This window comes from Canis aureus, chromosome 16 (genome assembly GCF_053574225.1).
Source record: "Canis aureus isolate CA01 chromosome 16, VMU_Caureus_v.1.0, whole genome shotgun sequence".
Taxonomy (NCBI): Eukaryota; Metazoa; Chordata; class Mammalia; order Carnivora; family Canidae; genus Canis; species Canis aureus.
The window spans coordinates 44,744,424-44,769,046 of NC_135626.1; the positions used below are offsets into that span (position 1 = coordinate 44,744,424).

At 33.9% G+C, this 24,623-nt stretch overlaps 1 protein-coding gene across 3 annotated transcripts in view; it reads left to right on the forward strand.

Moving 5' to 3' along the window:
- ABCA5 (ATP binding cassette subfamily A member 5) overlaps positions 1-23,658 on the forward strand; it is a 72,583-nt gene extending 48,925 nt beyond the window's left edge. For all 3 annotated transcript variants that reach the window (XM_077853648.1, XM_077853649.1, XM_077853650.1), the window contains exons 23-39: positions 2,587-2,700; positions 5,969-6,139; positions 7,120-7,233; positions 7,625-7,759; positions 9,295-9,369; positions 9,878-9,969; positions 12,083-12,209; positions 12,515-12,632; positions 12,727-12,818; positions 16,475-16,650; positions 17,007-17,082; positions 17,206-17,300; positions 18,289-18,408; positions 19,714-19,863; positions 20,230-20,309; positions 21,411-21,466; positions 22,204-23,658. In XM_077853648.1, the coding sequence (XP_077709774.1) occupies positions 2,587-2,700; positions 5,969-6,139; positions 7,120-7,233; positions 7,625-7,759; positions 9,295-9,369; positions 9,878-9,969; positions 12,083-12,209; positions 12,515-12,632; positions 12,727-12,818; positions 16,475-16,650; positions 17,007-17,082; positions 17,206-17,300; positions 18,289-18,408; positions 19,714-19,863; positions 20,230-20,309; positions 21,411-21,466; positions 22,204-22,311 (1,899 nt within the window). In that variant the 3' untranslated portion in view covers positions 22,312-23,658. The remainder of the gene's footprint in view (positions 1-2,586; positions 2,701-5,968; positions 6,140-7,119; positions 7,234-7,624; positions 7,760-9,294; positions 9,370-9,877; positions 9,970-12,082; positions 12,210-12,514; positions 12,633-12,726; positions 12,819-16,474; positions 16,651-17,006; positions 17,083-17,205; positions 17,301-18,288; positions 18,409-19,713; positions 19,864-20,229; positions 20,310-21,410; positions 21,467-22,203) is intronic.
- Positions 23,659-24,623: the final 965 nt, after the last annotated feature.

Genomic DNA, 24,623 nt, shown 5'->3' on the forward strand with positions numbered 1-24,623 from the left:
TTTCTCTATTAATCATACAAGGTAAATTAACATAATTTAAAAATGAATATTGTTCATCTAAAATCTCTTACTGGGGTATTAAAAGAAACTTGAAAAGTCACTCATATAGTCATTTTTCCTTTATATAGGACTGTTGGATTATAAATGTGAAAATTAAGTCTTCAGAAAATGGTCAATAAATTTCTCTCACCCTTATATTTTTTCATATATTGAAAAATAAATGGACAAATACCTTCCTGTAGTACCATTTTTTTTTACTTTCTATTGCTGTACTTTTTAAAAGAGCTTTATTGAGATACACTTCATACAGTATTAACTAATTTCAATCCAGTGATTTTTATTATGTTCATAGAGTTCTACATCCATCACTGTATCAGTTCTAGGTTTTATTATCTCCTTCACATTCCAGAAAACCATTGTACCTGTTAGATAATCACTCCCTACCTCCCTCACCCATTCCTACTCCCAGACAACCATTAATCTACCAATCTACCTTCTTCTCTCTCTATGGCTATAAAATCCACACCCAGAACTTGTTTAGTTTGTGGTCACTTTCTGCTGTCTTCAAATGTAGATCACTTGATTAGTACTATTCTTGTTACAGTTATGCTTAGACATGGAAACAAAGGAACATCATATTTGCATTTAAGAAAGGTCACTGGCACCAGAGTGGAGAAGGATTTCTGTGGGGGAGAATCATGGTGGAGGAGAGGAAGGAACCTGCACTGACACAGATCAGAGCAGTTTTATTAACTAGTTCAAGTGAGAGGAGAGGATGAGTGACTGAGCTAAGGAGGTGGCAGTAACGACTGTGATAGAAGGAAAAGAACAGTGTTTGTCTTACTTTATCATTGTTGCATTTGTGAGAGGTGAGGAAAAGAATAATCGGATTTCCTACAGTCCTACAGTTCTGGGTAATGTGGTTCATGGTAGTATCATTCACTGACTGAGAATATAGGCAGAAGAGAGTTGTGTTTTGTTTAGGTGGAATGGAGATATTTGTTTCAGTTTGAGTCTACAGAGTTGTTGGTTATCTGTGTGGCATTTGCCTGATGGGACATGTAGGAAGTATTTGGATGTGCGAATCTGAAGAGATTTCTGGAAGGAAATAATATTTGGGAGTCATCAGTAAATAAATAATATGGAAATTATCAGTTGTAGGTCATCCTTTGTGATTTTTTTTTATTGTGAAATATTTCAAGCCTACGGAAAATAAGCATGTATCTACTATCCAAATGTTTCAAATGTCAATGCATTTTTTTAATTTAATAAAACTTTAAATAAAAATACAGTTCAAAAGTCCAGTGTGCTCCTCTCTAATCCTGTTTCCTTCTCTCTACCATAAAATAACCACAATGCAAAACTTAGAATTCTGTTTTTATGATGATACTGTATTTATATATATCCATAACTATTAAAAAAGATCTTTCAACTTACATTTTTCATCAAACACAGACATATAACCTTACTGTTTCGAAAAACAGAGGCAAAGAAATGATACTTTTAAAGGTCATTATTCAAAGATAATAGTGTTCTTAATGTTCCACATTTTTCCCCTTCCTTTATCAGATTCTGTATGATTGAATACAAATGTGTTTTTACTAATCTCCACTTACTGTACTATTTAGCTACTTGCCAACATATTTGTTGGTTCTATCTTGGTCTTCCACTGTAAATTACCACAGTTTGGGAAAAATTCTACAATGTCACCAACATGAATTAAAGAATTGTCTTTATTGCTTAAACTTAGAAGGCCAGAGTTGACAAAATGCACTCTGATTCCACATAATCCTGTGGAGAGGTGTACCACTGCCAGGGCCAGAGTGTCTGCTAGACATAGTGTGGGTTCTCTTCTAGAGCAGAATACATTCTGTGTCCATGAGTATATCTTTTTACAGAACAAGGGTAGGGAAATGGTCTTGTTAAGGGTGAGGGTAATACAATACACTTGGTTCTGGGTAGTTTGTATTTGGGGCACCAGCTGTTTACTTAGGTTGTCTGGAAGTTTCCCTTCTGTACTTGGATTTTTGGGGCAGCCAGTGACCATTGAGGCCTATAGGAATTATAGTCAACCCTCCCCCTCGCCCCACCCCACTGGGGAGAAGAAACTCCTGTTTCCATAGGAGGCTGAGCTTGTTCCAAAGTACAGCTTTTTCAAAAGAGGGGCCAGAGATCCTAAATGGCTCATAGTCCCTGTAACCAACGAATGCATCAGAAATCATTCTCACATGGTCCTGTTCATTGCGTAGGATTACTGGTGGACATATTAACTGCTTTTTCATATACATCATTATTTTTAATTAAATGGTAAAAAGCTCCATTTAAATGCTGTATTATTTTGTGTTGTACATAAGAAAATGTAAATCTGATGATTTGCTCAGGATTATAAAGCTACTTACTAAGTGGCAGAGTTGGTCCTGTAGCTCACTGCCTGTTAACTTTGCCACCTGGTTTTTCATACAGACTATGCCTAGAATAGATATTCTAATATTTTTCTTCAGAAGTTTTGATAGTCTTTTATTTAGAAAGTGCTAAGATGATATAAAGTGATTTCGTTTCATTTCTTACTCTGTGATTGTCTTTCAGGAAATTACTGACATAGTTTTTAAAATTGAGCTGTATTTTCAAGCAGCTTTACTTGGAATCATTGTCACCGCAATGCCACCTTACTTTGCCATGGAAAATGCAGAGAATCATAAGGTAATGATTGAGTTAAAATTACAGGTAAAGTTTGTTAAGAGATCTCAGACAAAATAATATATTTCGCGTGGGTATAAGAATTGTATTTTAGGAGTAAGTAAATGGAGAATAAATATATTTACTATTGTAACAGTGATAAATATCATTTATAACTTGAGTCCTTGTCACATGCTTCAAAAGTTATATCCTTTTATTTTATTTTATTTTATTTTATTTTATTTTATTTTATTAAGATTTTATTTATTTATTCATGAGAGACACACACACACACACAGAGGCAGAGACATAGGCAGAGGGAGAAGCAGGCCCCATGCAGGGAGCCCGATGAGGAACTCGATCCCGGAACTCCAGGATCACACCATAAGCTGAAGGCAGATGCTCAACACTGAGCCACTCAGGCGTCCCAAAAGTTATATCCTTTAATCCTTACAACATTTTAATGAAGTTTTATGTTACCAACTTTATTTATAGGTCAGGATGTGAGGATGGGAGTGATCAAAGCATGTGTCCATGTTGTCTCATCTCATTTAAGTAGTGGGTTCTTATGTTCTATTGGTGCACTAAGCTGCCTCTCCTTAACCTTAAATGGAATATATTGAATGCACAAGTACTTAATTTTTGCTAAATGGAAAAAATGGATAATGATTGTGATTACCAGAGCCTAGGAAACATTGCTGTGTGTACACAGGGTGTTCAGTATCCTTTTACTTTTCTGCTCTTTTCTGTTCTCAGGCACATGGTGCTCTTATATGGTCTCTTGGCTGTTGAAAGTCTTCGACCCTACTACCCTGCTCACATTGTCCCTCTTATTCCTCTAATCAAAATTCTCATTTTTCCCATGTCTGTTCCTAGTTCAGTGGAAGCAGATTTGTCTAAATTAATTTACCCAGTGTGACAAATAATGAAGTTAAGCCTCAGCAAATAATTACATATTTTCATAGTTCTCCTTAGTGGAAAAGTAATACATGAGTCTTAGGAGATATTTTTAAAATATATATATTATTTCTGTTTTAAATATATATTCATTATTCTAATTTAGAAAATGTAGAAAAGTGTAAGAAAATTTAAAAATATCTATAACATTACCACTCACATAAAAAACTTACTAGACAATTGCATTTTTTCTTTTTTGTTTCAACTTAAATGTTTTTTAATTCAAATTTTTATTTAGAGATAATTGTAGACTCATATTGGGAGGATAGAAAATAATATGGTGAGATCCTGTGTACCCTACTCACTTCACCAGAGTAATAACATCTTGTAAAACTGTAAAATCCCAGGATCTTGGCAGTGGTAGTCAAGATCCAGGACAGTGCCATCACCACAAAGATCCTTCCTATTGCACTTTCAAGCCCACACACCCACCCCCTCCAAGACCTCTGGCAACCACTATTCTGTTCTCCATTTCTGGAATTTTGATATTTTAAGAATGTATATATGGAATCACAACATTTCACTGGGCATAATTCCCTGAAGATTCATTCAGTTTGTATGTATATGTATCAGTAGTCCATTCTTTTTTTTAAAATTTTTTAAATTTTTTATTGGTGTTCAATTTACCAACATACAGAATAACCCCCAGTGCCCGTCACCCATTCACTCCCATCCCCCGCCCTCCTCCCCTTCTACCACCCCTAGTTCGTTTCCCAGAGTTAGCAGTCTTTATGTTCTGTCTCCCTTTCTGATATTTCCCACACATTTCTTCTTCTTCTCCCTTCCCTTATATTCCCTTTCACTATTATTTATATTCCCCAAATGAATGAGAACATATAATGTTTGTCCTTCTCCGACTGGCTTACTTCACTCAGCATAATACCCTCCAGTTCCATCCACGTTGAAGCAAATGGTGGGTATTTGTCATTTCTAATAGCTGAGTAATATTCCATTGTATACATAAACCACATCTTCTTTATCCACTCATCTTTCTTTTTTATTGCTGGGTGGCATTCCATGATATGAATCTGGATTGTTTCCAGTTTTTGACTATTATGAATAAAGCTGCTGTGAACATTTGCATATAGGTTTTTGTGTGAATGCAAGTTTTTATTTCTCTGGGATAAATGCCCAAGAGTACAATTGCTGTGTCATATAGTGATTCCATGTTTGGTTTTATAAGGAATTGTCAAACTTTTCCAGACTGGATATATTGTTTTACATTCCCATCAGCGTTGTATGAATGACAAAAGCATAGATCATACAAAATAACTCTATTTGACTTTTTTCATACTTATACTAGAGTTTATATTTTTGTTCTTATAATTCATTGAACACAAAAGTTGTCCATTTTTTAAATCACTTCTTCTCTTCTTCTTAACTAATTTTTATATTTCATGCTTCTGTTATCTCTATGGCTAACTCATATAATAAATACATTTAATTATTAGGAATATATATTTTTATAGATGCCAAAAGTCAACTGAGTAGAATTGTTAGGTATTTAGATTTATAAAGGATTTTTAAAATTTCAAATTAAATAATGAGGGTACCTGGGTGGCTCAGTGGTTGAGCATCTGCCTTTGGCTCATCTGCCTTTTGGCTTTGATCCTGGGGTCCTGGGATCGAGTCCTGCATCGGGCTTCCTGCAGGAAGCTTGCGTTTCCTTCTGTTTATGTCTTTGCCTTTCTTTTTGTGTCTCTCATGAACAAATAAAATCTTTTTAAAAAACCCAAATAACAAGTTAAACAATGACAGGATGAGAAACTTAGGAAAACTTAGATCATTCAAGTTTACTGTTTGTATACATGAAAATGCTAATTAATTATATTAATAACTTACATCTTTGTACTATATAGGAGTATATGAAACACTAAAATGAATTATCTGTATAAAGTTTCACACTTAAGCTGAAAGCCTTATGTAAATCCACAAGACATTGGCAGTTTATTAGTGTTTTCATAAAGGTTAATTTTTAAAAATGAGAGTGTTTTATGTTTAAGCACAACTTTCTATTTTCAAAGATTCTTAAAAGCAACAGTGTTTTGGCTACTTGTGTTTGAACAGCTATATGCCTCCATGACATCTTTTGCTTTATTTTAGTGTTTCTTTGCCTTACTGTATTCTGATTCTGAAAAAGGACTAATGAGCCAAATTAAAGACTATATGGAATTTATATTTAGTTGTAGGAAGGCTTTTATTACCTGGAGACCTGGAATGTGACCTGTATTGTTTTGTTGATGTAGAATTAAGAGTTCTACAATAATTTGCTAGAGTTTTTTGTTTGTACAATGTTTATAGTTACATTTTCCCTCTTCCGTCTTTTTGTTTGTAGATCAAAGCTTATACTCAGCTTAAACTCTCAGGGCTTTTGCCATCTGCATACTGGATTGGACAAGCTATTGTGGATATCCCCCTATTTTTTCTTGTTCTTATTTTGATGCTAGGAAGCTTATTTGCATTTCATTATGGATTATATTTTTATGCTATAAAGTTCCTTTCTGTGGTAAGTTAACATCACTTGTATTATGCTATTTTTAAATGAAATGTCATTTTAAAAAATTAAGTATTTATAAACCTGACAAGTGTTGGTTGGTTAATTTGGATATTAGTTATTTTACAGAAAATAGAACCAGTATCTATTTTAATTACTGTATATGATACTGATAATGCAGTTCCTATTACTGTAAGTGATTTTTAAAAACAGTAACTAGCCATCATTATAAAATAATTCCTTGAAATTGAGGTAGTCTTTTCTGTAGACTGCCTACATGTGTGTAATCAAGAGTAATTAAATGGTCCATCTTAAAATGTTTTCCTTGTCCCTAAGCTTGAAAATAATTTCACAAAGAAGTTCTTTTATTCCACAATTTAAAACATTGCTTAAACTACTAAGGAAGAGTATGGCTTACATTCATGTTCACACATACATGACTAATACTAGACCCTTCATGTGAATGATTTATATAAAGAAAAAGGGAAAATAGAACTAGGAAAATAGAGCTACTGAAAGTAATTCTGTCATTTTCCAGAGATCATGCTGACTTTACGCATTAATTTCTGCCTTATAAATTAATAAATGTTTTTCTTAAATATTTATCAAATGCATTGAATGCTGTATATTGAAATGGTAGCTAATAGTTGATTGAAACGGATAAAGTTATAACCTGCTATTATACTTGTTTTTATAATAAAATGATTAGAGATAGCATTTTGGTTAACATAAAAAGAACTACAATAGTGTTCAGTGTAAATTACTTGATCAGGCTGTGTTACAGTTAGTTAAAAGTATGAGTTTTACTGACTTAGGAAAAATGTGCATGGTAATTCCTCAACTAACCACAAGTTCAGTTTTTGGAGTGATTGGTTGAGCAACAAAATTTGAATAACAGTCATTCCTTAGTATTTTAACATGACTGGTGTTTTATATCGTATACTACTAGCTACTCATTTTTTTTACATAAAATACACATTTTTGTTTTACAGGTTTTTTGCCTTATTGGTTATGTTCCATCAGTCATTCTGTTTACCTATGTTACTTCCTTCACTTTTAAAAAAATTTTGAATACCAAAGAGTTTTGGTCATTTATCTATTCTGTGGTAAGTCATGTTTTGTATTATTTCACTCCAGCTTTTTCATAGTTGGTTATTTGAAAGTCATGAACCCTTTCAAGATTATATTCAAAATGTTATTGTATCTTTTCTAAGTACAGAACTTAGGTAGATAGCTGGCAGCATCTTTTTATGTGTATATTTGTCTTCTGCATCATCCATTCCAGAAAGGGATGGTACTGAAGGCATCTAAGAATTTTATGGCAAGGATGCCAGTGGCAAACAACTGATCCTGGCACCTCCCGGCTAAGTATCATCTCTGGTTCCATGTTTAATTAGAGGATTGAAAACATAATAAATGTCAAGGTACAAACTTACAAGTCAGTTTGTATGAAATTGCTAACACCTTTTCACTTGTTTTCTCTTTTTTTTTCTTTAGACAGCATTGGCTTGCATTGCGATCACTGAAATAACATTTTTTATGGGATACACAGTTACTGCTGTTCTTCATTATACTTTTTCCATAGTCATTCCAATCTATCCACTTCTGGGTTGTCTGATTTGTTTCATAAAGGTAGGTCTGTTACATGTTTTAATATTTGGAAATCAAAAAAAAATATTTGGAAATCATAAATACTGGCTAATTTTTTTTGATTTGTAGTTCTTGTACTGAATATAGTAAAAAAAAAAAACAGCTTAGTTGCTATTTACTTGATTTGAGTGTTGTTAAACAGCGGTTTAAGATTACTGTGAAATATTTTCAAGCATGTCTTTAAACTGTAAAGTCTCAAAGGAGGAAAAGTATGCCTGTTATCTGTTCTTTGATTCCCAAAAGGATGTACATAAATCCCAAGTATGATCTGACCTCAGTCAGTATTTGTTTTGGGAGAGTTTTTCAAGGATTAAATAATGTATTGTGCTATAAAGGGATGAGAGAAATAAAGTATAAGAGACTTTTTTAAAGAAAAATAAAACATTAGTTTTACTAAGCTTGGATAATTAAAAAATTTGCATTTGATTAGAAAAAAATTAAATGTTGAATTATTGATTTAGAATGACTGCTAACTTAATTCTGTGCCTCACCTTGCTTCCTCCCTGCCCCACTTTATTTATTCTTCAGTTTAATATGTTTAATTTATACATCCCCAGATAGAAATATCTTGGCATGGGAAAGATTTTAATCTAAGTAGAAATCATACCTATTAATATTAAAATATTAAAAGCTAACTTCTGTATAGAGAATGCATGTTTGCTGAATAAAATGCATTTTAATATAAATATTCCTACACACTGCAGCTTTAAGAAAACTACTACTCATAACACATCTGACACCAAATGTGTGGGATTTTTCCTCACATAAAGCAATTTTGACACTGAACTAGCTGGAGTTAATGTAAACTCAGGGCTACGTTCAGGGTTAAGTGCACATTCCCACAAGATTGCCTCCTGCATTTCAGATGCCAGATCCAAGTGTGGATCTGCAGGTAGCACATGCTTGTATCTGATGTGGCTACAAATCCAGGCTTCCTGTGACCCCTGCACAGGTTCAGCAATTTGTTATAATGGCTTATAGAATTTAGGGAAATACTTTATGTATTTTTACCAGTTTATTGTAGTGGATATGCAAATAAGTAGGTTAAGAGCTACGGAAAGCCAACTCCAGAAGTGTCCCAAGTACTGGAACTCTTGTCTGCATGAAGTTTCGAACATGCCACCTTCCCAGCATGTGGATGCATTCACCATCTAAATTCTTCTAACCTTGTATTTTTGGAGGATTTTATGGAGATTTCATTACTGAGGCACAGTGAGATAAATCAGTCTTCAAGCCTTTTGATCAGTGAATGAGGCTGCAAGTTTCCACCTTCTAATCACTTGGTTGGTTCCCCTGGCAACCAGCACCACCATCCTCCAGGAGTCCTCAGTAGCATTAACTCAGCTTTGGTTGATTAGGACTTATTTTAAATAACAAAAGATGATCCTGTCACCTCTGTCACTCAGGAAATTCCAAGGGTGTTAGAAGAAGTGTCCTGGGAATTGGGTCTAAGACCAAATACCATTATATCATCTTAATCACAGCAACATATCAATTTTCAAAAATTTTTGTCTTAGACTTCTTGGAAGAATATTCGAAAAAATGAGGACACCTATAATCCATGGGATAGGCTTTTGGTGGCTGTTATATCGGTAAGAACAAAAATATTGGTGCTAGCATGTTCCCTTAAGAGCAGTTTGGTTGTGTGATTTTAACTCTCTTTTTAGTTTTTATCATGTTGCATAAGAATGAAGATGCTTCAGAAAGTCAAGTGTGTTAGTGCCAGCCAGTATACATTTGGTGTTAGTATATTTATTGAGTATGTCCACTTTAATATACTTGACTCTCTTATGTTATTAATTCTATTTAATTATAATTCTCGCTTCCTCAGAAACTAAAACAACTTTTTTTTTCCTTTAATTATATTATATGAAACTGACAACCAATGAACTTTTACAGAGGTAGAAAAATAAATGAAGGATTATTTTATTAAAAATCCATCTTGGCTTGCATTGAAATTCTTAGCTCATATGATGTGTGAAGAAAATAGTGATTAATTATTTTGGTGATGGTAAGGAACCTGGTGTATGTAGTCTTTATTCTATTGATAGAGGGCTAGAAAAACATTCAGTCATGAGCTCTTATGTGTTCTTCTTGTAGCCTTACCTGCAGTGTGTACTCTGGATTTTCCTCTTACAGTACTATGAGAAAAAATATGGAGGCAGGTCAATAAGAAAGGATCCTTTTTTCAGGTCAGTTAATTTTTTAAAACGTTTTAATGTTTTTTAGTATATTTACAAAGTACATAATCTAGTTTTAGGTAATTTCCTTAACTCAGTAAAAAAAGCCTACAGTCATCAGTGGCCCTCCTTGCACATGCCCCTGGTCCTGTATAACCACTAATCTACTAATCTAGCTGCTGTATAGATCTGCCAATTCTGAACATTTATATAAGTGGAATTATATAATATATAGTCAGTCTTTTTGTGTTTGGCTTCTTTTACTTACCATGTTTTGAAAGTTCATCCATGTTGTAGCATGTAGCAGTATTTCATTACTTTTTTCTTTTCTTAGTAATATTACATTGTATGGAAATACCACACCTGACTTATCTAATCATCAGTTGATGGACATTTGAGTTGTTTCTGCTTTTTGGCCATTATGGATAATGCTGCCATGAATGTATTTATTAACCACTAAGTACTCCCCATGTTGACTGAGGGCTTAGCATCTGGCTCTCTTTCTTCTTTCTCTTTGTTCTTACTCCTGCTTGGGAGAGAGTCAGTGTCCAAGGGGGAGATAACCTTTCTAGCATCCTGTGCCTCAGTTTCTGATTTTCTCTGCACTCATGACTGAGTCCTTTGCGTCTCACGTGTTGATTTGGATCAGAACCCTGCCTTTACTGCTTTTCACTTCATCTGTGTCCCATGCTACCAGTAATACTTCATCTTTCCAGCTTTCTTATTTTATTAGTCTTAGTAGCCTTTTCTACTGTGGTTTCCCCCCTTGAGTTTTTTCTGTTTTAAAATGCATCCACTAATCACTGTTTTCACCTTTTCTCTATTCAGCTTCACTCACGTAATTCATTACTGTCACCCTCTTTCAGCACCCTATATTCAACTTCTATATCCCTTTCACCTGTCTGCTAAAAATCATAATTTTTGGTAAGTCTAATTATAGGCTAGAGAAAATTAATATAAAAGTACAGTTTGCTAATATCATGTATTTATCACATATAAACTCAGCTTTGTTTTAACACCTGTTATCCCATTTTCTTCCTATCTCTTTGATAGTTATCCCAAACCTTCTTTATATTCCTCAAGTTTTCCAGTTCACCTCATCTTGTTTTCTACTTCTCAGTAGATGAACTTGCTGTCTCTGAAAACAGAAGCACTTAATTAGAAAGTTTTACACACTTATCTACCTCTTTCATCATTTTTGCTTTTGTCTAGTCCCAGAGGGAGAGAGGCACCCCTCCAGTTTATCCATGTGTTCATATATTCTGTCTACTTAAGGACATTGCTCTGTCAATTTTATTTTCTCTTTCTATATCTTTGCTTTCTGGATCTAAAGAAGTTATTTTTCTTTGAGGAAGGAGTCACCTTTCTCATATAAAACAAATTAATAGAAATCAGAACTTCTGAATCTCATTTAAACATGACTCTTTCTAGCTCTTTTGTTTCATGTGTCTTTCCTTTCATAGCCAAGAAGCTTCCACTTCCATTTCCTCACCTCGCACTCCTTAACTCCCTGCTATCTGGTTTCTGTGCTTGCTTCTCTGCTGATTCTATTTTCAGTAAGGTGACTAATGATTTCCTGTGTATCTCTTCAAATAGGCTCTACTTATTCAATTCATCTGCTACTTTAGTGTGATTGACTTCTTCCTCCTTATACTTTTCTCTTGTTCCTTTGTTGTCCATAATGTCAACTCCTATTTTATAACTCATCACCTCTCTTACTCTTTAGGATTTCCTTTACAAACACTTTTTTCTCAGCCTACCTTTCTAGTGTTCCTGGGAGTTCTGAGTTCAACTCTCTACATCCACTATGCCCTGGGCAATGTCATTTATACCCAGACTGTAAATTCTGTGAAGGATGGGTACATGCATTTTTAAATCTTTTTATGTTTGTATAAAACAGTGCATGACACATACTGGCCATAAATAATATTGTTGAAGAAATGAGTGAATTTTGATAACATCATCCAAATGGTATCCGTGAATGAAAAGTAGCTCTGTAACTCCACCTTTCAGAAATAACCACAGATCCCAGATTGTTGTATATTTTCAGTCTTTTCTCCTGGAGTGCTTGAATTTTTTTTTACTCTGTTGATTATTTGAAAATCTATTATGTATATATATTTAGGACTCTTTCATCAAAGTCCAAAAATAGGAAGCATCCAGAACCACCAAACCATGAGGATGAAGATGAAGATGTCAAAGCTGAAAGACTGAAGGTCAAAGAGCTAATGAGTTGCCAATGTTGTGAGGAGGTAATTTAGTCTTTACTGCCAAGTCTTATTCATCGTGCAGTGATCACTTCCTCATGTATAGGAATTAATCTGAAAAATACTTTTCATGTGAATCAATATGAAAAAAGTCTTTTCTTTGAAAAAATATATTTGTCTACTTACGTTTGAATAAGCCATTTGAGTCATAAATGGGTATTTATTTATATACTACTTATTAGTGAATATAGTTCTTATGATATATGGACATGAATTGTGAGTAGCCTGTCATTTCATGATAGGTATATCTGATTTATTATTCTCTTTTTAAATCTTATTTCCCTTATTAGAAACCAGCCATCATGGTCAGCAATTTGCATAAAGAATATGAGGACAAGAAAGATTTTCTTCTTACAAGAAAAGTAAAGAAAGTGGCAACTAAATATGTCTCTTTCTGTGTGAAAAAAGGTGGTATTTGTTTTTTCTTAAATAATTTTTCCAGAAGAGTGATTTCCACTTTTAGTTTGATTTACATATGATAATTTTTCTTCAATTCCTTTAGGAGAGATCTTGGGGCTACTGGGTCCAAATGGTGCAGGCAAAAGCACAATTATCAATATTCTAGTTGGTGATATTGAACCAACTTCAGGCCAGGTATGATATATAAGGGTGTGGGAGGGAGATGCTGACTATGATTTACATTTTTTTAAAGATTTATTTATTTATTTATGATAGACATAGAGAGAGAGAGAGGCAGAGACACAGGAGGAGAGAGAAGCAGGCTCCATGCCAGGAGCCCAACATGGGACTCGATCCCGGGTCTCCAGGATCGCGCTCTGGGCCAAAGGCAGGCGCTAAACCGCTGAGCCACCCAGGGATCCCTGATTTACATTTTTAATTAAAATAAATTTCTTAATGATAGATTAGGATTCTATGTTTTTAGTGTTAATTATCTTAGTGCAGCTTGATCAAATTATCTTTTTGTTTATCGTTGAAAATAAAATACACAATAAAATTTTCACACATGCAGATGCATACATATATAGTATTTCTGCTTTTAAAATTATTACATGCATGGTGATTTGTCTCCCCATTTAATGGAAGACAATTTTATTTTATTTTTCTTTTATTTAACTTTGTTAACATACTGTGCAATTTTGGTTTCTGGAGTAGAATTCAGTGATACATTACTTACAACACTCGGTGCTTATCACAGCAAATGCCCTCCTCATTAGTTACTACCCATCTAGCCCATCCCTTCTCCCCTTCCCTCCATCTAACCTGTTTGTTTCCTGTCATTAAGAGTCACTTATTGCATGTTTCCCTGTCTCCTTTTTTTCTTTGCCCTCTTCCCGTATGTTCATCTGTTTTCTTGCCTAAATTCCACATATGAATAAGATTGTATGGTATTTTTCTTTCTCAAACTGACTTTATTTCACTTAGCATAATATACTCTAGCTCCATCTACATCATTGCAAATGGCAAGATTTCATTCTTTTTGATGGCTGAGTATTGTTTCCTTGTGTATATATACCATTTTATCCATTCATCATTCATGGACATTTGGGCTCTCTCCATGGTTTGGCTGTTGTTGATAATGCTGGAATTAAGGTAGTGTTGGCTCCATAGAATGAGTTTGGAAGTTTTCCTTCCTTTCTGGTTTTTGGAATAGTTTGAAGAGAATAGGTATTAACTCTTCATTAAATGTCTGGTAGAATTCATCTGGCTCTGGACTTTTTTGTGAGATTTTTGATTACTGCTTCAATTTTCTTTGCTTGTTTTGGGCCCGTTCAGATTTTGTATTTCTTCTTGCTTCACTTTTGGTTTTGGTAGTTTGTAGTTTTCTAGGAATTTGTCCATTTCTTCCAGGTTGCCCAGTTTGTTAGCATATAATTTTTCATAGTTTTATAATTGTATTGCTGTGGTGTTGGCTGTGATCTTTCCTCTTTCATTCGTGATTTTATCTATTTGGGTTCTTTCTCTTTTCTTTTTGGTAAGTTTGGCTAGAGTTTTATCAATTTTATTAATTCTTTCAAAGAACCAGTTCTTAGTTTTGTTAATCTTTCTATCAGGTTTTTTTGTTTCTATATTGTTTATTGATGCTCTAATCTTTATTATTACCTTCTTCTGCTGGCTTTAGGCTTTATTTGCTCTTCTCTTTCTAGCTCTTTTAGGTGTAAGGTTAGGTTGTATATTTGAGATTTTTCTTGCTTCTTAAGGTAGACAGTATATTTGCAATATATTTCACTCTTAGGATTGCCTTTGTTACATCCCAAAGGTTTTGGACTGTCATGTTTTCATTTTCATTTGCTTCCATGTATTTTTTTAATTTCTTTAATTTCCTGGTTAACCCATTCATTCTTTAGTAGGATGTTCTTTAACCTCCATGTATTTGTGGTCTTTCCAAATTTTTTTCTTGTAGTTCAAGTTTCATAGCATTGTGGTTTGAAAATATGCATGGTATGATCTAAGTCTTTTTGTACTTGTTGAGGGTTAATTTGTGACCCAGTGTGTGATCTGTTCTGGAGAATATTCCATATGCACTCGACAAGGATGTGTATTCTGCTGCTTTAGGATGAAATGTCCCAAATATATTTGTTAAGTCTATCTGGTCCAGTGTCATTGGAAGCCATTGTTTTTCTTTATTGATTTTTTGCTTAGCTGATCTGTCCATTGCTGTAAGTGGGGTATTATAGTCTTCTACTGTTAACTGTGTTATTATCAATGAGTTTCCTTATGTTTATTATTGATTTGTATATTTGGGTACTCCCAAGTTGAGGGCATAAACATTTACAATTGTTAGATCTTCTTGATGGATAGACCCCTTAATTGTGACATAATGCCCTTCTTCATCTCTTTTTACAGTCTTTGTTTTAAAATCTAGTTGTCTGATGGAAGTATGGCTACTCTGGCTTTAGGTCTAAAATGAGTTTCTTCTAGGCAGCATATAAATAGATCTTTCTTTTAATCCATTCTGATACCATATGTCTTTTGATTGGAGCATTGAGTCTATTTATATTCAGAATGATTATTGAAAGATAGGAATTTAGTGCCATTGTGTTACCTGTAGAGTTAGTGTTTCTGGTGATGTTTCTGGCTCTTTCTAATCTTTGTTGCTTTTGGTCTTTTCTTTTTCCTCCACTTAAAGAGTGCCTCTTAAAATTTCTTGCAGGGCTAGTTTAGTGGTCCCAAACTAATAAAAGTAGTTTTGTTTGTCTGGGAAACTCTTATTTTTTTTTTTTAAAGATTGTTTGTTTTTTTTTTTTTTTTTTAAGAAATGGGGAAAGGTAGAGGAAGAGAACCACCAGTCAGACTCTCCACTGCATGTGGAGCCCAACGTGGGGCTCTATCCCACAACCCTAAGATCATGACCTGAGGTGAAAGCAAGAGTTGGATGCTCTTCTGACTGAGCCACGTGGGTGCCCTGTCTGGGAAACTTTCTCTCCTTCTATTCTGAATGACTGCCTTGCTGGATAAAGAATTCCTGTTCACATATTTTTCAGCATGTTGAATATTTCCTTCTGCTCCTTTCTGGCCTGCCAGGTTTTGGTGGACAGATCTGTTGCCAACCTGATCTGTGGGAGACAATCTTACTGTCTTCAGGAGATGGAGGAGCTAATATAGACCCTACCAGTCATCAGCCTTTGATTCTAAGCATCTCACCACTTTGTGGAAATTTCACGAAACAGCTCTGACTTCTGCTCTTCTCTCTCTTTCTTACTGGCCCGTTCAGTTTCTGGGAAATTCCAGGCACTCTCTTCTCTTTGGGTTTTTACCTTAACTTTTCCTTTTTGGGGGTATTCCTTACCTTGTAGAAAGCCAAATGATTAAATGTGCTTTACCTCCATTGCAAAAATATCACCTTCCAGTGAGGTCCCTCGATCATCCTAGTTAAAATCAGAGTTTGCCTTTTCAATCAACCTGCATTCCTGATGGTGTCACTGAACTCTGACTTAGCTGTGTATGTCCTTTCTTCATCAAAAGAATTAAAAACTTGACTTACTATTCTCCTGGTTCTAAGAAGGAGAATTAATTAGTTGACTTACCACTTTCTTCACAATATAAATTAAGCCAAAAGTTATTTAAAATTGGTTTGGGGGATCCATGGGTGGCTCAGCGGCTTGGCACCTGCCTTTGGCCCAGGGCGCGATCCTGGAGTCCCGGGATCGAGTCCCGCATTGGGCTCCCGGCATGCAGCCTGCTTCTCCTTCTGCCTGTGTCTCTGCCTCTCTCTCTCTCTCTGTCTATCATGAATAAATAAAATCTTTAAAAAAATGAAAATAAAATAAAATTGGTTTGTATTTTTATAGGTATTTCTTGGAGATTATTCTTCAGACCCAGGTGAAGATGATGATTCCATTAAATATATGGGATACTGTCCTCAGATAAACCCGCTGTGGCCAGATATTACATTGCGGGAACATTTTGAAATATATGGAGCTGTGAAAGGAATGAGTGCAAATGACATGAAAGAAGTCATAAATCGGTAAAATTGGAAACTTTTTATTACCTGAAAAAAGGTTTACATTTCACATTTTAAGAGTTTAATTTTTAAAAGCATTTTTTGTGGATCATACTTTTCATAGAAAATGGTCATTACTTTTTCATCTGTTCTTTACAGAATTATAGTTATAAAAATGTAATTTTTCTATTTATAATTACAGAATGAACATACCTATAAATGTCAAACATAAAGTGAACCTTTTAATCAAGATAGCAATTTAAAATTATATAAATCAGAGGTCTAATTATATAGTAAGCTTCAACTGAGTGTTCTAGAAAAAAGGCTATCAATGATCACAGTGATAATAATACAATCCCTTTGTGTTACCTGTTTTGCAGGATAACAAGTGCACTTGATTTAAAAGAACATCTTCAGAAAACTATCAAGAAACTACCTGCAGGAATCAAACGAAAGGTACTTTTATTAAACAACAGATAAATGTGGGTCTTATTCATAGTTTAGAGCCTGATACTGTCTTAATAAAATTTCTTATGTGAAGCCTTATTAGTCCTCTCCCCCTGTTTTCTTTTTATCTAGTTATGTTTTGCCCTGAGTATGTTGGGGAATCCTCACATTACCCTCCTAGATGAACCATCTACAGGTATGGATCCTAAAGCCAAACAGCACATGTGGTGAGTATGACATTTAAGACACTTGAGACATGTTATGGTATATCATATTTAAGAATAGTTTGTTTTATTATAACTAATAAACTATTTGTTTTTATATTAGCTATATTTACATATTGATTTAAAATCTTACACAAATGACAAAATAGTAATTAAAAATTAAATATTTTTATTTCTGGAGAATCCCATAAGCTTTTATTTTATTTATTTAATTATTTTAATTTTTAATTAATTTATTTTTAAGATTTTATTTGTTTATTTGAGAGAGCACAGGCAGCAGATGGGGGAGAGTCAAAGGGAGAGGAAGAAGCAGGTTTCCCACTGAGCAGGGAGCCACACATGGGGCTCAATCCCAGGACCCCAGGATCCTTACCGGAGCTAGAGGCAGACACTTAATCAACTGAGCCACCCAATAAACTTTTAAACTTTATCATACTTCATACTTTCATGAAATATTAATACTTCATTTATTCCAGAATAAAAATAAATATTTGGGTAATTATTAAAATACAGAGTATTCCTGTCTGCATAGCTTTTAAAAGATTTTTTCCTAGTCATTTAACATATAAATTATAATTCTTATACTAACATTAGCTTGAGTTTATGTTGGACTACCTAAGGATTCATGGAGGTAGCCGGTTAGTTGATAAACTCTTTGAGCCTACATTTCCATGTCTATAAGATGCGGAGTTGGGTACAAAAGTATATTAAGTTTTCCCTATGATTTCATGGCTATTTTAGTTACAACATGAGAAAGCATAAAATTTTATAATTTATTTTTTAATGCATAGAAACATTTGAAATCATGGAATTTCTGTTTGATAAACTTTCAAAAATAAGGAAAAACAAGTTAGAAGACTCATAATTGGGCAGTATACAATAACTATAGCAATTGAAATTTGATAAATTTTATTAACCTAACTAGTCAAATACTTGGATTTTCATTAAGATTCAGATGCTTTACTCTGTTTATTTTACTTATGTTTTATAGGCGAGCAATTCGAACTGCATTTAAAAACAAAAAACGGGCTGCTATTCTGACCACTCATTATATGGAGGAAGCAGAGGCTGTTTGTGACCGAGTGGCTATCATGGTATCTGGGCAGTTAAGGTAAATGAACGCTTTGCTGTTTGGATGGGTGGGTAGGGTGACAGTGAATTTTGAATAATCATTTCAAAAACTTAAAATTATAAATTTAAATGTTAAAAAAGATACCCTTACTTGAGTTTTTGATTTTTTTTTTTTTTTATTGATTAGAGAGAAAGAGAGCAAGTGTTAGAGAGCACAAGCAGAGGGGAGGGGCAGACGGACAAACAGACTCCTTGGCTGATCAGAGAGCCCAATGCAGGACTTGATCCCAGGACCCTGGGATCATGACCTGAGCCAAAGGCAGCCGCTTAACTGAGCCACACAGGAGAGCCCTTTACTTGAGTTTCTGAATCTGTTAGCTTTCTGTAGAATTACTTGGAAATATGTTAATTTCTAAAAAATGGCTAGCTACTTTGTAATTGGCTTAGTAATTCAACAATTTGGAATGTTTTCCATTCATGATATTTGTTATTTTAAAAAATTATTAAGCATTGTATTGGGTTGTAATCCAAAGTATAAAATAAGTATATTCATAATTCAAGTTCATACTCCTATAAATAAGTGGCTGAATAAATAAAATAAACATAGGAGGAGAACAAATTTTCCTTACAGAAAGACTCCCAACAGGTTATATAAATACTGCTCCCTCTAAGAGGAGAGGGTAATCCTCCACCTCCTAGGTTTGAGTCTGAATTTAGCCAGTCTCTTCTTAGTGTGTGGAAAGAAGGTGATCGTAACATCACAGCAGAGCAATGTCATGTGGATATCATGTAGCCCTGATAGCATGTGATAGGAAAGGTACTTAATCTTTGTGGCATTTTCTCCAAAACCCTTCATCCCAGTGTACTTATGGGAAAACTGTCAGACTACTCCAAATTGAGATACCTTCTACCAAAACACTTGCCCAGTTCCTAAAATTGTCAAAGGCAGAAAAGAAGGAAAGAGTAAGAAACTGTCACAGACCAGTGGGGACTACAGAGACATGACAGTTATGTGCAGTGTGTATCCTGGACAGATCCTGGAACAGAGAAAGGACATTAGTGGAAAAACTGGTAAAATCCCAATAAAGTCAAATATAAAGTTAATAGTAATACACTAGTGTTGGTTTCTTAATTTTGACAAATGTGCCACGGCAATATAAGACAATATTATGGAAACTGAAACTGGGTGAGGGGTATATGGACACTCTCTGTATTATATTTGCAACTTCTCTATACATTTAAAAGTATTCCATCAAACATTTAATTTAAATCATCCTCTGAAAAATCATTCTTTGAAACTGTCAAGTCATTTTATGTCTGAGCTTTCTTTTAAAAATCACTACAGATGTATCGGGACCGTCCAGCATCTGAAGAGTAAATTTGGAAAAGGCTACTTTTTGGAAATAAAGTTAAAGGACTGGATAGAAAACCTAGAAGTAGACCGTCTTCAAAGAGAAATTCAGTATATTTTCCCAAATGCAATCCGTCAGGAGAGGTAAAGATTTTAAAAATTATTAATATTTTTTTGTAGAGGAATAATAATAAAATTTGGCTATTAGGGATTAGAAAAAAAAGTCTGTTAATATTACCAGTGTTGGACTAATACAGCCCAATGACTGGAGTTTTATATCTGACTTAATGTAGATCTTGTAATATTCAATAGTATTTAAACTTTTTTAAAGTTCACGTATCAGTAGTATTGAGAGTTGTTTTACATGGAAATATTTTAAGACAAAATTTTTTTGTAAATATGTATCAAAATAAGTTGTTGGAGTATGATTTTGAACTTTAAAAAGTTTGAACTTTAGCTTTAGAACATACTAGTCATTTTTAAATTTTTTTATATTTTATCTGTTTCCAGTTTTTCTTCTATTTTGGCTTATAAGATTCCTAAGGAAGATGTTCCATCCCTTTCACAGTCTTTTTCTAAGCTTGAAGAAGGTAAGATTTGAAAACCATCGTTAGGTAGCTTTCAATTTATAAAAGATTTTTTTTTAAAGTTTAGAAATTGAGACTGTTTTTTGTGGGAACTATTATAAGTAAAAAGATAACCTTTTATTAATTTAACGTAAGATAGAGGTAAATACTAATATTGTAGAGGTTTGGTAGGTGAGCTATATTGTAGTGTAAACCTTTTACTATTTTAGTAGACATCACCATGGTTTTCCACATTGCATCTGTTGAGAAAGTTCAGTTTATTTAGCACTCGTGGTTCATTCCAGAAGTGAGAACACTGAGTTTCCAGAATCCTCACTTTGTATCAGGCCCTAGAAGTAGTGATGGTAGCAAGATTTCAGTGGCAGCAGAAGAGAGGAGAGGAGAATTCATGGGTTAGGAATGTAGACATTCCTAAAAGCTTAAAGCAGCTTATTGAAACTTGGCATTTTTTAAAATAAATGGTTGGCAGGATAAAGATACCTGGTAGCAAGTGGAGAGAGGTAAGCTCCTGTATGGAACAGATACTCATATACAAGCTGTTTTTTTTTTTCTTTTTTACAAGCTGTTTTATGGAATTTATAAACTATGAAACAACCTAATGCTGCTTGAGGAGAATTTCACTACAGAAATAAATAAAAAGGCAGAAAATTTGGTGTTAGATTAGATTGTTAAAGGATCTAAAATAAATACAAAAAAAGCATATGGACATAGAAATTATATCCAGAATCTAGTGCAAGAAATTCAGACCAGGCTGTATTGGAAATTGGGCAATGGGACATAGAGTAGGAAGCCAAAGAAGTTATGAGAAAAGGCATAGTACGGAAGACAGAGGAGGGTAAACAGGAGATGCTCCGCAAAGACGAGGTGAGGCAAGTAACATTGCAGGTGTGGTGTCTCGGCTGCAGAAGAGTTGTGATCCTGAGGGAGACAAGGGGACCAAGATAGAGTAAAGTAACATGTTTTGGCAGCTTCAAATTTAAATGACTGATTATAGAAGTGTTTTTTTTTTTTTTTTTAAACAGATTGTTAGCTATTTAGTAGTTACTGCCATTTTTATTCTTTATAAATACTAATAAGTAAAATATTGTTTTCATATTTTAATAGCTAAACATACTTTTGCCATTGAAGAATATAGCTTTTCTCAAGCAACGTTGGAACAGGTACTATAAAGTTCAATTTTTAAAAATTCTTTTATAGAAGAAAATGTCTGATATTTAATTGTTTAGACTTAATTATTTATTTTTAAAGATTTATTTATTTGAGAAAGAGAGAGAGACAGAATGTGTCCGGGTTAGGGGAGGTACAGAACAAGATGGAGAGGGAAGTAGACTCCCCGCTGAGCTCGGGGCCCCATGCAGGGCTCAATCTCTTGACACTGAGATCATGACCTGAGCTGAAACCAAGAGTTGGAAGCTTGACTAACTGAGCCAACCAGGCACCCTCAGTTGTTTAGATTTATATTGGAGAGAGAGGGTGTTTGTGAACCAGAGACAGATTGCTGTACAATACACCTAAATTTTGTATAATTTTAAAAAACCTTTAGACTTTCCATCTATTTGTTTGGAAAAGTTCATTGTTGTTTATTTAGTAAAGAAAATGAAGGTTGTTGATATTATTTCATATATCTAAAGTTACATTGCTTAAATATTTATAAATTATTTTTTTATGACAGTGCTACTTAACATATATTAATCAGAAAACAATCTTAGTCCTTATAACATCCATCTTTGTATGTGATTTAAAGGATCTGTTTAAATAATATTAATGCCAGTATATCTCTTAATACTTGAATGGTTAATGTACTTAGATGTAGCCTTACACTGTGTCAGATGTAATTAAAAATTTTTCGAGATCATTGCAATACAGAATACTATATTCACTTATTTACTTTCATTAGGTTTTTGTAGAACTCACTAAAGAACAAGAGGAAGAAGATAGCAGTTGTGGAACTTTAAACAGCACACTTTGGTGGGAAAGAACACAGGAAGACAGAGTGGTGTTTTGAATATGTACAGTTCAATCTATTTACTGAACTTATTTTTTTTACTTTGACTTTGGTTTAAAAGATATATTATTTGAATGGTAACTGAAGAACCATGAAAGCATTTGGGATTTTCCTAAGTTCCTTGATTGAAATGCTGTGGTTGTGTGTTTTGCTTTTCTTTAAATAACACTTGTGTATAAATAATTGAAACTGCATGTTTGTACATGAAGCATATTGAACTGCAGTCTGTATGTGAGGTCGAATATTTACTTTTTTACCTTTCAAAAATAGTGCTTTTAAATTTACGATTTAAAGAAATAGTGACAATAGTTTTATTTTTAATGGTTATCTTTATTTTTAAATTTATACCATCTTGTTACTTGAGTATGTGATATCTCAGTCTAAATTTAAAAAGCCTAATACATAAACAATACATAGACAAGAAATATAAAGCAAAAATTTCTTGCTTCTCTTTTTTAATTTCTAAAGAAACTTTGAGTGGAAGTTGACATCCCAGAGAGCAGTAAACACTAGGTAGTCCCGTGCAGATAGAGGTTTGCAGGAGGTGACATCCGCTAGGTGGCACTCATTCATCATAATAAGTGAAATGAGACCTTGTTCTATTAGGTGATGTTAGACATAGATGATTTAGGTCGTTGAAGAAACATTTCTTCTGCTCATGATAAAATTCACAGGTGTTTTAATTATAATTAAAGGAAGACTTTCTCTAGTCTTACTATGTAATAGCCTGATTGCGGTTAGAATGACATCATCTACACAGTTGGAAGAATTGACCATATGTTTTCCTGTACACTTCATGGAACATATAAATTTTTTTGTCATCTTTCTCCCAAAGGGCACATTATATTTTATTACAGAATAAAATAATTTGTTGGGTAATCATTTTCGTTCGTAAACTTTATTATTTGAATATCTCCTTTATAGAGTTTTAAGTATATCTGTCTAGGTTAATTAGTAACTCACCTCAGATTCACTGTGGCACATGGCGGGAGATAAATAAACCTTTGGGATTTAAGGATTAGAAGAAAACTATACATAATTCACTTTAATGAGAAACCAGAATTTTGCTCTGTCAGAATTGAAGTAAGGTTATGGTTAATGTAATCTTGGAAATATTTCCTGGTAGAGCCCATGTGTATGGACTACAGGTATAATGTAGTATAAATAATACTAGCTGACATTGTATTTCCACCGGATGAATGGAAGTATTAACTTGCAAAGACAAATATGTTGGGAGTATGAGTATTACAGTATAAAGAGTTTAAAAAAAAAAAAGGAACGGAAGAATTTGGCACTGAGTTATTTTAAATACCCAAATCCTTTACTGAAATACTATTAACTCTTTAACTTAGGGAAACTTAGTGAACTTTTAACACTACACTATAAGGCATCTGTCATTTTAGGCTCTAGCAGTTCTTTCTCAGCCCAAGGTCTATGACTAATACTTCCCCATTGTTTTGGCAACTTACATATATTTCTAAAGATACCTACCTTTCCAGCTACCTCTGATGACTTGTCAGAGATTATCTGCTCTAATCTGTCACTAGTCTAACTGAACTGTCTACAGTCTCTGCTTGGATTTTACAACCCACTGCTAAGGTATTTCTCCTTTTAAGATTTAATTGGCACTAGTTTTTCATGTTCGATCAGCAGCTGACAGCCACTTACCTCATGATACCAAGCTTTTGGATTCTTCACCTGAGAATCTCACTTTTACATCTTAAGTAAAAGTTGTAACTTTCACTGAACTTTTAGTACTGCATAATAAATACAACTCAAGACACATTTGAAAGAAAATCATTACCTTTGTAGGTAATTAAATAGCATTGTGCATTTTCTAAAGCAAGTCACAGCTAAATGGTGCCGTAAATTTAAAGAGATACCTTTCAGTAACTAGTATTCATATAAATACCCAGGGGCCTCTTTTTTTAGCGTATATTTTTATAGTCCTGTATTGCCTGGAGCACTTAAACTCAGTTTAAGAAACAAAGCAATCCCTAATTCGCTAGAACAGTCACTGAAAAGGTAGTTTCTTAGGACCTGACCACACTGAGGAAAATGTGTTCTTTTAAATAGCACGTAGCTGACTGAGAACATTACCTGCTCCTCCTGCACATTGACTTGCCACATTCACTGTGCATCTGTGATTGTGTGACCAACGAAAAGGAAAGTCAAAGTTGAGGTTGCGCTGAGTAGTTGGCAGTTGGGTTCTTATCCATTATGTTCAGTTATTTTATTATTGTGCTCTTATAAGCTTTTTTTAAAAAAGACTTTAATTTTTTTGTTTTTACATAGGGTGAATATATTTTTGA